This window comes from Papaver somniferum, chromosome 5, assembly GCF_003573695.1.
Source record: "Papaver somniferum cultivar HN1 chromosome 5, ASM357369v1, whole genome shotgun sequence".
NCBI classification, from domain to species: Eukaryota; Viridiplantae; Streptophyta; class Magnoliopsida; order Ranunculales; family Papaveraceae; genus Papaver; species Papaver somniferum.
This window is the reverse complement of record NC_039362.1, coordinates 174,451,673-174,467,085: the sequence shown is the minus strand read 5'-3', so window position 1 is coordinate 174,467,085 and position 15,413 is coordinate 174,451,673. Positions and strand designations below refer to the sequence as shown.

General features: G+C 35.8%; 1 protein-coding gene across 1 annotated transcript; it reads left to right on the top strand.

Moving 5' to 3' along the window:
• Positions 1–2,059: 2,059 nt before the first annotated feature.
• On the top strand, positions 2,060–4,786 carry LOC113283726 (terpene synthase 10-like). The gene is made up of 7 exons (XM_026533052.1): positions 2,060–2,348; positions 2,448–2,703; positions 2,804–3,194; positions 3,273–3,491; positions 3,591–3,732; positions 3,888–4,145; positions 4,243–4,786. The coding sequence occupies exons 1-7, from the start codon at positions 2,094–2,096 to the stop codon at positions 4,537–4,539; spliced, it is 1,818 nt and encodes a 605-aa protein (XP_026388837.1). The 5' UTR covers positions 2,060–2,093; the 3' UTR covers positions 4,540–4,786.
• The last annotated feature ends 10,627 nt before the right edge of the window (positions 4,787–15,413 follow it).

Sequence of the window (15,413 nt, the reverse complement as noted above, 5' to 3'; positions counted from 1 at the left end):
TTCTCTTCAGATCATTTTTGGTTTTCCTTATTGCATGATTTGTTACCTTAGGTAGTTGTATGCCTCCATGTATAGAAGAGGGGAATTTGTGTTCTAATTCATTGCTTTTCATGGTCTCATTGCTTTTCATGGTCTAAACAAGTCATTTTACTCCAAAGGACCAGTACAACTCCCACATTCTGAAGCATCCTTATATTTCACATAATCAGACATTCTGCAAGGATAAAACGCATTTTTCTTTACTGAAGTTGTGACATCCAGAGCATTAGATCCAAACCCCCGAATTTTATTTTCGCCGAAATCACCAATTTTTCAAATTTGGAAACTATTATAATTCGGTAGTTAAATTAGGTAATTTAACCCCCAACTATTAAGGAGCCCAAATTTTGTATTTGCCAAAATCTCAATTTTTTCGAATATGGAAACTAGAATAATAGGTAGTTTATGAAGTTATTTATGAACTTCACCTATCTACCGATTGCTAGCGACCACAATATTGATGATACTAGTAATCGGTAGATAATATATATTTTTTAACTACCAATTGTGTTAGAGTACTTTCATAATTTTCATAAATTTGGACATCCTTTAACCGTGTCTTTGGGTTAGGAATAAAAAAATCGCCCCTAATTCTTTCGGGGTCGCCTCTAATGACACCAGGTTTATTAGCACCACACTTGAGGTGGTATTAATGCATTGGAGAATCAAATCGATCCATTCCTTGATAAAGCCCAGTCTTTCCATACCTTGAGTCAAAAATCTCTATTTCACCCTATCAAATGTTTTGAGCAAAGGTCTACGATTCTATTTATAGAGTTTACAAACTTGGCGCTTAAATAATAGGATCGCACTAAAATCGACATCTATATAAAAAAATGTCGTTTATTAGACAAAAGTATTTTCTAATTACCTAAGTTAATAGTAAATCCTTGCTTGCTTGGTATAAATTTTGCTCAAGTTGAGCCACAACAGATTACACAACAATAGAGGTATAAAGTGTGCCGTGCTAACAAGATGCACGAAGAAGCTTGCCAAGCATATATGCTGTTAAGGCCAAACCTCACTGCATCTCTAGCTGTCTTCTTTGTGACATGATACCACATGTTGTCCTGCCGTTAATTACCTGTTATCACCATTGAGTGCTATCAAATCTAAAATAAAATATCAACAATGCAGCAGTACTAGGTAGTCGGCTAGTTGCTCTTTATTTATATATAGTTGTGACATATCAGAGGATAGAGCCAGAGCTCTTCACATGCTTATTATCAAAGAATCAAACCTTGCTTTTTTTTTAGCACTACCGTATGCAATCGACCAAATGGATTGTTTTGACATATCAGAGCCTTCACATGGCCTGGCCAAATTCAAAGTACGTACGTATCACTAGTACCAGTGTACCACTTTAGCTATTTCGTCCACAATTTTCCTATCTTTGGTAGACAATACGAATATCTTTTATCGGTAGGTCTAATATGTCTCTTGTTTCATTCATTGCGTTTATCGCATTTATCGCATGGGGAATTGGAACCATTCATTTATCACATGGGGAATTGGAACCATTCAAAATCTGAAATGCTTGTTGGCTCCCTATTCTTCACCTCCCTATAATCTAAGTCCCACATCCGTATCGAGATTTGTATTCATGTTCAGGTGGGGTTCACCATTTCCCTAATGTGAGATTTATATTGTAGGGAGGAGATTAGGGAGGTGGAGATTAAGGAGCCAAATAGCACTTCCGATTCAAAATGCTTTAACGTTGCATATAATTTGGTTTCGAAAAAAAACTTGCTCAGGTGGAGGATGTGGTGGATAACCGGACAGTTTGAACCAGGTTTTATGTCTATTTCATAAATCCCATGTAATATGCAAGTTAGATTTAACTGAAAACTTCATTCACTTGGAATTCATCCCTCCTTAACTATAAACTAATCCGCTATGGCTTTTCATAGCAAACCTGCCTATCCCTCCTTAACTACACATAAACCTGCCTATCTTTTGGACACGGAGGGAGTACTATATAATATGCAAGTTGATTTAACTGAAAACTTCATTCACTTGGAATTCATCCCTCCTTAACTATAAACTAATCCGCTATGGCTTTTCATCTGTTCATTCAGCCCCAAACCGTACTCACACTCAAAAACTTGACACCAGCATTACCACAACATACGCAGCCTTCAAACATTGTTCCAAGTACCCCACATCGAAGTTCACATGTACGTCACGGTGTTAGTTCTCGAACTACCAACAGTACTGATCCACTCTTAGCAAGGCGATCTGCCGATTACCACCCAAATATCTGGGATTACGAGTTTGTGGAATCGTTAGCTAGTGAATATAATTATAAGGTGAGTACATTGCAGCCCTAGATAGCAATATTTACGTTGAACATGCTATATGTTTGAGTAAATACGTTTCAATTGCAAATTGTCTTTGTTGATGGACAGAATGAGATCTGTACTGGTAGAGCTGAAAAGCTGAAGGAAAATGTAAGCTGCATGTTTGATGGAGCCAGTGGGTTGCCATATTCGCTGAAGCTGATCGATACCATCCAAAGGCTAGGCTTGGATTACCATTTCCATGATGAGATCAAGAGCGCCATCGAAAAAATCTATATTAATTGCAAGGATTATAAGAGTGACCTGACTATTGAAGCCCTAAAGTTCAGGCTCTTTAGGCAACATGGTTACGAAATCTCTCAAGGTTTCTCTCTATCTATCGTGATGTCACAATTATTATTTTTATTTTAAAAGTTAACTAATAATGAAACTCATTTCAATTCCAATTTTTTGAATTTTTGCAGGTGTGTTAAAGAGCTTTGTAGAAGAGGCTAATGCGAACAGAGGAGGGGTTAAAGACTTCGAAGGCCTGCTAAGTTTGTACGAGGCTTCATTCTACGCTTACAAAGGGGAAGAAATCTTGAATGAAGCCCGAAAAGTCACGAGCAAACATCTTAAGAATTGCCTAAAAGAAAGAAATGATAACAGAAGTAGAATGTCGATTTTTCTGGAAAAAGTGATTAGTCATTCCTTGGGTCTTCCTTTGTTGTGTAGAGTGCCGAGAATGGAGGTCCGACAGCACATAAATATGTATGAGATGAAACAGGATATAAATGCCACCTTGCTTGAATTTGCTAAACTCGATTTCAATATGGTGCAAGCAACATACCATGAAGATCTAAAATATGTTTCCAGGTTTTTTTTTTTCCTTACTTTAATGTTCACGCGCTTAATTATAACGTGATTTCTAATGATTTTTTTGTTATCAATCAGGTGGTGGAGGGACTTAGCCCTTGATGAACCACTAGGTTTTGCTAGAAACAGATTAGTGGAATGTTTTCTTTGGAGTATAGGGCTTAACTCTGAGCCTAAATACAGAAACGTTAGGAGACAAATCACAAAAATCGGTTATCTGCTTACAGTAATTGATGACGTTTATGATGTCTATGGTTCTCTGGATGAACTCAAGCTATTTACGAAAGCTGTTGAAAGGTATATACAAATAAATGAATGGTCACCTTATCATATAGTAGGGTTCGACTCTAACGACCGTCAAAGGTGCATGCACAATGATATTTGTTATTTTTACAGGTGGGATATAAACAAAGTAAATAACCTTCCACATTACATGAAGATATGTTTCTTTGCTCTGTATAACACCGTTAATGAAACGGGTTATGAGAACCTAAGAAACAACATTAATCTAGACGTTATGCCATACTTAAAGAAATCGGTACGGTATACATGTCTTTGCATATCTACTTTGGTCATCAGCTAGCCTCCATGTTTTCGCAAAAAGTTCCAATGTATGTCGGTGGGTGTTATTTTTTTACTCGGTGTATGTCGGTGGGTGTTAACTGGACACTATACGTATGTATGACATTTCAGTGGGGAAATATATGCAAAGCATTCTTGGTAGAGGCAACATGGTACTACAGTGGTTACATACCAACACTCGAAGAATATACAAATAACGCCTGGATTTCGGTAGGAGGGCCACTGCTGAGCATCCATGCTTATTGTCAACTTGGAGACCATGAAAATATTACAAAAGAAGCATTAGAACACATGAATAAAAACCAATCTGATCTCATACGTTGGTCATCTATGATCTTTCGATTTGCAAATGATTTGGCAACTTCAAAGGTATACAAGAGTATATAGCACATTTAAGCTACTATTAAAGTTTTGCAGCTTCATTGTGATTATATTAACTCATAGATATTTACGATGTCAAATATAGAACGAGCTAGAAAGGGGAGATGCTGCAACATCAGTACAATGTTACATGCATGAAACAGGTGTCTCAGAGTCTGTTGCCCGTGAATATATGCAGCATCTGATAAGTGCTTCATGGGAAAAAATAAATACAAGTCTACCGTCTTCCCAGCGTGTTTTCTCAAGTTCCTTTATCAACACTGTCCAAAATGTAGCTAGAATGGGACAGTATACGTACCAATTTGGAGATGGCCATGGTATACCAAATCGCGAAGCAAAAGATCGGATAATGTCAATTATTGTTAAACCCATTCGAGTTTAAGAGATGGAACTTCGAAGGATGGATGAACTACTATTTATTTAAAGGATACAATCAGTTAAACGACAAATGCAATTCAACGTTTGTTAGAGTCATTATAAAGAGTTCTCTATAACCTAAAGGTCTAGAGAAACTAGAAGGATAGCTTATAAATTAGAGGGAGGATTTACTCTATTTCTATTTTCACATTATCTCATGTTCTGGACGCCTTTATTTAAACCATAATGAATTGTAGCAGATTTGAAGATAATGTTTTGGGGATATGTTTTTCTTGCAAACTTTACATGCCTACCAAAAATAAGTACATTCTGAAATACCAAACATCGCAATAAACTAATTTTCATTTTAACGATAATGAAAAGTCATTGATTTCATAACTCCTACTCATGATTCTCATTATATTCAAAATATTAATATTCTGGATTAATATAATTGTTGTCAGAACTCAAAGCAAGAAAACAAAACTCATAGTAAGAATCCTGAGCAGCGGTACAAGGATGATTGAGATGATGATGATGACGTAAGTGCATCTTGGAGAATGAAGCATGATGTGAAACAATATATCTCCATCTAGTGCTACCAATTTGGAATCTAGAACTGATTCAGTGGGTAGTCTAGTTAGAATGTCTAATGCAATCTCTGCCGAAATGAGACTGTTGAAATATCCATGAAAGAAGAAACAAGGAGGTTTTACAGAGTATGATGGTGTTATAGAGAGATCTTGTTAGGATATGTGAATCCAACTCAAAACTAATTGGCAACGAGTGGAGAAGCCCTAAGGATTATAAACCGCAAGATCTTAGATAATGCAGACAACGTGGGACTAATAATCTCAACACGCCTCCTCACGTGTAGCCTCGTTGGGTCTAACTCGTGGATGGAAGCAATAAATCGGGTGACACGGACGGAGTAAAGGTGCAGTCAAGCGAATCGACAAAAATAGCCATGTTAGAATATGAACATCTAACTCAAAACCAATTGGAATGCGTGGAGAGGCCCTAAGGATTATAAACGTGGGATCTTAGATAACCCAGACAATGTGGGACTAATAATCTCAACAGATATTAGAAAATCAATAACTCGATATAGGTTTTTTTAACAACGATCAGAAATTCAGATGAGATTTTTGGAGTATATGCGTCGATACCAACACTAATATAAAAATAAAAGAAGTACGATGTCCAGGATGCCAAACTCATACAACAAATCAGAAAAATGATAGGACACCACGGTATTACCTTTGAGGCTTCGGACCAACCTAGATACATCAACCTACTCGGCAAAATCACACTTAAAGTTAGGAGCTAACAACGCTTGAACTCATGAACTCAAATTAGAAAACAACTATTGTAATGTAGACGGGATCCCTCCATATGTTCTAAAGGAAAAATACGGTTTAGTCCAAAAACGTGTCAAGAAGTACAATTTAGTCCAGGACGAGTCAACTAGTTACAGATTAGTCCAAAAGTTATTTAAAATATGGAAAATACACAAATAACCTTCATGATTTACAATTTAGTCCAAATATTTACAGTTTAGTCCAAAGTGACTCATGATGATGTCAGAATTTTTAATAATCTAAAAACAATTAAAAACCAATTTATCTTTTGAACCGCTCATCCAAAATTCACAAAAATTATATATTCGGGAAACTCTTTCCGAGATCTACAAAAAGAGTACCCATATAAGTATATAATTTTTATTTTTTAAAAATGTTAATTTACACTAGTGTGTACAACTATGTTTGACGGGAAATATAGGCAGTAAGTTAAAGTAATGCACACTGCACCCTGCTACCTATGCATGACCTCTACGATAATTAATTAATATTTAATGAGACAGCGATATCCTTGTTCAGGGGCGATAAGATGTGATTGGTAACCAGCTGCTTCAGTAATTATTTTTCATACGTTCTCCATCGCTAGTTGCTTATCAAATTTCAATTTTTTTCAGAGCTTCATAAAATTGATTGTTGAAAACATCATACATTTTATCAGCACCTAGGCGTCTGCAGAAAAATACAAATATTAAACAAAAAAGTAGGAACCACTTTGTACAGATAACAAAAAACCAAAGAGTAAAGAAAAACTGCAGTTACATACATGTCGTCAAGATGGTTTTTGTAAATTCCATAAAAACAAGATTCAGGTTACGTCATCCCATAAATCACCCTCAATGTGTGAGATTGAAGCCCAATTTTCGACTGTAATCATAAAAGTCAGGCCAAGGGCTTCATAATTCAAAAACTATGGTCAGCTTCAAAAAGAATCAACATGTGCACAACTATGTACACATGAAAAATAAAAATATGTAAAACTATGTACACATGTTGGATAAAGAGTGAACACATGTACGACATAATACATCAGTGTACAAGTATGTACACACCTACAGAAATGACACAAATCCAACATTGAAAACTACAAAAAACAGGTCATATGTCCATGACATGATGCATCGCTATATAATTAATGTACACATCTACAAAATCTTACAAGTTTAACTTCCATGCTCACACAAAACATGCTAGATCTACTTTCATCCATGGCATAACCTAGTGGAGTACAAGTACGTACACATCTACACAAATCTAACAAAATCCAAGAAAAATAATATAAACCAAGAAAAACTAAAGCAATTTCAATTTTTCAGTTTAGTAACTAACTGCAGATCTTCATGATGAGATAATACCACCCCAGTATGAGGATTTCCAGAAAGGCCAATATCAACTACTCTCACGTCTCTTATTTTCAATGTCAGAGATTGGACCAACATCAACCGAGGCATTGGAGTTTACATAGTTCATTACCACTTCCATGTAAGACCGCTTTGATATTCCAATAAATGCATTCATTTGTAAGATGAGAATTCATCCGCTACTCATTTTAAAGAATCACATTTATACAAAATCACAAAGACCAAAAGTCCAGACCTGGAAACGAAAAAAGATTGTTCACTAAAATTGGATTAAGAGTCCTACTATGGGATATTATATTATAGATGTACCAATATGTACACATGTAATTTATGTCACATGTGTAGAAAAATGTACACTTATATTATAGGTGTACTAATATGTACACATGCAATTTCTGTCATAACTAACAGTCAATGACTCATATAAATCCAAGAAATGAAAAAAGATTGTTCACTAAAATTTGACTAAGAGTCCTATTATGTACACATGTAATTTCTGTAACATATGTACAACAATGTATACTTATACTTCAGCTGTCTAAGATAACTGTTATACTGGAAGCCTTATATCTAATAGGAAATAAGAAATGACAAGACATTCCAGAGAGTAGATATATATCCAGTTGAGATGGAAAATTAAAAATAAATGAAATTCAAATTTGTTTGATGGGTAATAGAGACTAAGATGCACGATCTCGAATCTGAAGTCCAATTTTGGATCGTAATCATATCTCGAAAACCAGGTCAAGGTCTTCACAAATTCAAAAGCTATGGTGAACTTCATAAATTTACAAAGTACGAAGTGAACAGTAAAACCAAATCCTAAAGAAATAACAAACCAGGATTTTCAAAATTCGAACCTCTCAATTTGATGTCCGAACAACTTCAATTCGATCCGTGCTTAAAGGATTAAAAACCTTGTTTCTCTAATTCCGAACCCAAAACGTACAAAATCTTCAGAAGCACTAAAATATCAAACCTACCGAATATCATAACCTAAAAAACTACAAAAGAAATAAAAAATTATATAAATAAAATCAAGATGAATGATTATAAAATGGTGAGCAGCAATGGCGAGAGGCAATGGGTAGCAACAATGGTGTCATAAACAACTTCAACAAGAAAGGGTGATTTTGAGGAAGCCCAATCAGCATCAATGCATTAGTTGCAACTATAATTAGCAAATGAATTCAATGTGTGCAACAAATGAACACTTCTCAACCAAGTACGCAAAATCAAAATATAATGAACATATATAGATATCTTTAAAGAGCAAAAAAAAAGAAGCAAGAAGATAAAAAATTGTTAGTGTGTACAATTATATACACGTGGACCATAAACATGTGTATAATAATATAATATCATGTACACATTAATATTCAGCATGTGTACACCTATGTACACATTAACAATTAACATGTGTATAATTATCTACACACAAAAAATTAAGATGTTTACAATTAAAGTATACATCAAAAACCAACATGTGTACAACTGTGTGCACGTTAGCTTATGAGTCCCTGATTTTAAATACATGAAACCCAAAAAAAAATGATGTCAAAGGCGCATCAGGATATATAATACTTTAGATAACTTAAAGTGATTCGTTAGTAAAACATAATTTCAGTAATTAAAATACTACTAATACAATGTAGAAACTAATCCACCCTAGAGTTGATATACATTCTAAAAATTCCAGAAGTCTTTGATAGTGAGTTCATCTCCCTAGATTTACATTCGAAGAAGTTCAAAATCAGGTGGCAACTGCCACGTAACTATTTACCTTTCCCTTTCTAGGAAAGTATTTGAGGTAGGAACGGGAATACAAACAAAGTGGAAGCAACCGGGGTGCTTAGAAGGGAAGTGATGAACGAGAACATAAACAAAGAGGAGAAGCTTAGGTATTAAGAAAAGATCGTATTTTCTAGATCGGTAGAAATTTGGACTAACTCGTCTAAATATGGACTAAACGGTACACAAGTTTGAAAATTTGGATTAGTGAATACTAGGCCTCAGACGCTAGGACCAGAATGTCCAAAGCCCATCAATAATGGGACTAAACGTCAATTTCTACATGTTCCAACCCCAATAGATAGGAAACCTGTTTTGAGGCATACTGATTTTTTTTTGAGCCATACTTATTCATTATCCCGACTAGAGTAGGTTTATAAGGGGTGTCTAAATGGTAGTGTAATTACCTATATATCCTTGGACATTTAAACTACTAAAGTGACCTTATCCTTAAAAACCTAAAGTCAAAAAACAAAATCACATTTGAACTTAAACTTATTCTCTTCTTCTCTAGATTTAAAATCAAAAATTGAAATTGATATTTTTTTCATTGCCATAATTAATTACCGATTCATGAAAATTTGATCGTCTATTAAACATAGATATAAGATAACTCGCACAAAGAAAAAATCACTAGGTAGGCGTTCAAATTCTTCTGCTAATCCGTTAATTGAAGAACAAAAAGAAATTGAGGTGTTGAAACTGAAATTCAACCAAGTGAAGAACAGTTCGGCTTATAATTGAGATGAACTAGCAGCCGAACTTCACTCTGTTCGTCACCCTGAAGGTGATTAAAAACAGTTCGGCTGGTATGTTTATTTCAATTTTAGCCGAACCTAGTTTAATGCGTTTAGGGAACTACAGTTTCGTCTGATTCGATAATATGAAATGGAGCCGAACCATACAATAAGGTAAACGATTATTCTTCTCAGGTTCGGCTGATTCGAAAATCTATTTGTATTAGCCGAACCTTATGACTACAAAGAATAAACTTAAGGTTCGGCTATCTATTCGACGAGTTCGAATGATCCGAATCATAAACAAAAATTCAAATACTTGGATTCGGATTTTAATTTATGAGCCGAATGGTTCTTCGCGCGTAAAGTTCGACATTTAGTTTTCAGCCGAACTCGAAACAGATCTCCGAAAAAATCAAAATTTTTGATGAATTCAACAAAGAAAGGAGACCAAACATCTTATACAAATATACATGTGTATTATTAGCATAAAGTTCCTCATCATCCATTTTGAATCACACAATTCTCAAATTTCTCATAAATCTCTAAAACCTAGGTTTTTTTTCACTTCTTCTTCCTCTCAAAGCCCCAAACTCTCTCACAAGAAATCAATTTTTTTTAATTAATTACTGAACTTTAATCAATCTCTAACAACACTAGTTAATCATAATCATTAGCATCTAATCATAATCATTAACACTAACTAAATAAGGCTATACTTGACATTATTAAAAATGGGTGGATAAGGGGTGATGAATTTTTTATCTAGTGACCCTATTTTGTCATCATTCAATATGCCTCAAAAAAAATCAGTATGCCTCAAAACAGGTTTCATAGATAGATGGGCCAGCATTACAGTCCATTATAAAGTACTTGTGAGCTGTTAAATTAACAATCACATTTTAGCCCTAAAATTAACGGGTCAGATCTATCTCCAAGAACATATAAATACAATAGTTTTCCACAGTTTGCTCCGCCTCCCTTCTTCATCTGTGTGGTAAAAGAAAAATCCTCCAAGCCTAACCCTAAAGATCAGCAGCAAACAAATCTCTCTATCTAATCGTCATGATCATGATCCATTATCACAAATTGAAACAAAAACATCAAAAAACCAAAACACTTGCTTCACATGATGATTTTTCCTCTCACAAAACTATCATTTCTTACCCTTTTCCTTTCCACTAATTCTTTAGATTCTTTTTCACATCACATCCATTGCAAGCGAAGTTGGTTCTTAAACTTTGACTGTTGTTGAATCTATGGCTTGGTGTATGGTGAAAAATCATATGCAGCTTCAGGTTTTCAGTATATTTATATCTTGGTAGAAGATGCATGTTCTTGGTGGTAGAAGTAGATTTGAGCTTAATAAGTTTTTATTGGACATCCTATATATTTTTGTTAAGCAACTCTTGGTGTGGTTTATTTCAAATCTTGGTGTGGTTTAATTCAAGTGAGATTTAATCTTTGTACTAGATCAGTTATTCCAGATTTATTCAAAGTGATGTTCCTTTCATTTTGTATGTAATTAAAAAAGAGCATGTTAAACGAATAATCAATGGTAAACTAAGATTGATTTTAAATTGATATGCCTGACTTGTTTAATTGTTTCTAAATAGTTTCATTGGTTATCTGTTATCAGTTGGCTATAACTATCGCATGTAATGTGGCCTATGGCTAGGATTATGAATTGAAAAAGACCGAGAGTGTCACCTGCAGTTCAAAATTTATTAATCTTATAGAAATCTCATTTATAAAACATTTAGCTTCATTCAAAATTTATTCATCTCAAGACGTCCTTTGATGTCTTGAGAAAGAAAGTCCAACGACTCCAAATATTGAGCTGAAAGAAACATTAAGAACAAAGACCTAATTCAGTTACAAGTTTAACGGAAACATACCTTTCACAAAAAGAGAAAATTCACTTGGATGGTTTTCTGAATTTTCACTAGTAACAGTGCTCATATTACCCATTGCTGGCAGCTTATACAAACTTCATTTGCACATTTTCATCCATGCAGCGGAACAAAAGCTGCGAAAAGCTAGCAGTTGGACCACAAATTCTTCTCTCGGCAAACCTGTTAACTTGTTCCCTCTTTGCAATCTCCATTTTTTTCTTAATATCATTTTTGGCTTTCCTTATTCTTTGATTTGGTACCTTAGGTAGTGGTATACCTCCATGTATAGATGAGGGGTAACTGTTTTCTCTCATTGCTTTCCACGCTCTAAACAAGTCATTTTTCCTCCAAGGGGCCAGTACAACTCCCACATTCTGAAGCATCCTTAGAATTCACATAATCATACCTTGTAAACATAAAACGGATTTTGCTTTAGATCCCAAATCTCTGGAGGGGGAAGCAGTACTTTGTGTACAACGGATGTTGGCTAAAAGGATCCAAATGACTAGCAACCATATCTGAGTAGTCAGTCAGCTATCTCGGCTTCACTGTTGAGATTTATTGGATGAATAACAGTGTCAGATTTTCTCAGTGTTAATAAAGCTTATGATGCATCCGGCACCATCGCACAAGTTCTTTCTATAGTTTCAGAAGTCTCTCTAACCATGTCCGAATGCACCTTCTCCTTGGTTTCTCTGCTTACAAAAGATTCTGAAAGATGTGCTTCAATACCTGCACAATAATGATAAGAGTGCATCGTTTTCAGCAATTATTTTGGTACAACCACATGAAGGGAAAAGTGAAAAAGGAAATAATTATCCAACGTATCTATATTCTCCAACCCAACTGCTTAATACTCAATAGTGTGCTCAATGTATTTACACAAGCTTAATCCAGTGTAGCCTTTGCTAAATTAACGGCTAATCCTTGCCTTAAGAGTTTTCAGTGTAGTTGCATCTTTTCTGATGACTTCATCCAAGTGAAATGAAATACTAAAACTACTAAAACATACAAGATTCAACTATGAACAAGATGTAAAGAGCATGAAATGTAAAGATTGACACAAGCATATAACGTGGTTCGGCCATGAAGACCTACGTCCACGGGAAAAAAGATGTTTTCTTATTGATTATAAGGTCTTACCCTTGAAAGAGTTACAAATCTCTTCTAGATTTCTCACTTTCTCTCTATCTAGATCTCTCTCAAGAATTCTTTGTAGAAAGACCATCTAGGATTACATAAGTTGTCCATCTCCTTCCACATGGACTGATATTTATAGGCAAAATAAACTCGTGGTGGTCTGATCGTCCGAGTTCGATGAGCTGTCTTCCATCGTCCTAGCTGCCTCAGACTAGCTCTATACTATCCCTCGTGATGGATAGTCTGGTTCTTCCTCCGAGTAGTCTCGCTCTCCTTCGTCTCGTGCTGCTCTTGTATGGAGAACCTCGTGCTCTATCACCTCTAGGTAGTAGTATAGATCGTCCGAGTCTTCCGTCACAATGCACATCTCCCCACGTCTTGTTATTATCCTTCATTAAATGCGGTCCTGCTTTTTAGACTTGGCCGTCTGAGCAGATTAGACCTTTACTTACACGCGTCATTCATGTGATGCTCGTGCAGTTGCCTAGACTGAGACAATTTTTAGAGGATGATTCAGTGCTCCTATCTTATCATGTTATCATGTAATCATCCCTTGAGATGCCGACACGTGGCCATCGGGTATTTTACCCACATATTTTGCTCCTTTTCTTTGCAACTTGCCGAGGGCATGTTGGGGAGAAAACTATGTAACCGTTCGACCTTTTTCGCCACGTCTGCAGTTTCCGCCACATCTGCACTTTTAGTGCGCTTATACCCGTTGGACTTGAGGCGCCGGTTGGTGGTCCTAGGGTTTATCTGTGGGAGACAAATTTATCCTTTGATAGACTTTTCCGTGTGAGACAGATTTGTTTATTATCAAGTCTGCGATTTTGGGTTGCAACAACTCTTGGTTGTGGGTGAGATCAGATAAGGGAATCAAGTGCGTAGTATCCTGCTGGGATCAGAGGCGTAGTAGTAAAACTGTACCTTCAATCGGTAGAAGACTGATTGGGGTTCAACTATAGTCCAGTCCGAAATTAGTTTGCAGTAGGCTAGTGTCTGTAGCGGCTTAATACAGTGTGTATTCAATCTGGACTAGGTACCGGGGTATTTCTGCATTTGTCGTTTTCTCGTTAACAAAATTTCTGGTGTCTGTGTTATTTCTTTTCCGCATTATATTTTATATAATTGAAATAATACAGGTTGTGCGTTCCTGATCATCAATTGGAAATCCAACCTTTGGTTGTTGATTAATATTGATTGATCCTTGGACATTGGTCTTTGGTACCGTCCAAGTTTTCCTTGTATTTGATAAAGACTCGCTATTGTTTTTAGCTTGAGTAAAAATCAAATCAAGAGAGAGATATTAACCCCTTGAGATAATTTTATCTAGATTGAGTCTAGCAAAGTATTTCGGAGTTAGTCCATAGAGATTGCTAAGTGAAATATTGGGTGTGTTGTTAGACCCCCGCTTGTTCATTTGGTATCAGAGCAGGCAAACACGTTTAAGGCCTCATTAGTATGTGTTTGTAGCGATCTGACTCTATGGACAGAGGTGCTATCTCTATTAACTACCACTAGTATTCGATGGCTCCAATTACTCATGGTGGAAAATTGCTATGCGAGCTTTTCTTCAATCGGGTGATTTTCAATCATGGGTATATGTGGTGAATGGTTATGATGCGCCCGTTGTTGCAGCTGGAGACGGAACTGTTCCCAAGAATATTGGTGAATATAATGCTGTCGAGATTCTTACTGCGAAGCATAATTCTGAAGGGTTAAATGCTATCATACATGCCATTGCCCCAAGTCTTCAACACCATATGTCTAATTGCACTAGGTCTAAAGATGCTTGGGATATCTTAGAAACCGTATTTGAAGGAAACTCCAGTGAAAAGGAAGCTAGGCTTCAAAACCTTAATTCCGATTGGGAGAACCTTCGTATAGCAGATGAAGAAACATTTGATGAGTTTAATCACCAAGTGTCTGAAATTGTTAATGCATCTTTTGCATTGGGTAAGACTATTCCTGAAAAGGACATTGTGATGAAAATTCTCAGATGGCTTCCATCTAGATACGAGTCTAAGAAGCATGCCATCGTTGAAGGGAATAACCTCAATAATCTTTCCAGAAACACCTTGGTTGGGAAGCTAAAGATCTTTGACCATGAGTGATAGGCTTTCGGGATTGCTTATATGTATAACCGCAATCGCACGGCGTCCAACTAGTAGACAGTGGCAAGTACGGGTCGTTCCCACAGGGAGCGGTGGAAATACTGTAATCATTATCTCTAATAAAACTAACATAAACAATATTTTTGGATTTTTAGAATTGAAAATGAAATAACAAAATTAAAGTAAATTAATAAAGTGAACTCGCAGAGTGAGAGCAGGTAACCAGGGTTTATAATATCCACCACTATTTCTATTCAGTTACTGAAATGAAACATAACTCCTGAATATTTGTCTATTGTTCGTTCTATCGACATCACCTATTATAAGTATTAGAGTCGCAAATATCGCTGGGACACCCTAAGCATGGCATATCAAAAGACTAAACCAAAGCATACACCATCAAATTGCATTAGCGAGAAAATTATACGAAACTAAATTTAGGTTCACAAATAATACCCGACTATTCTAAGCATACCCCATTAAAAGATTTTAACCCACGTATG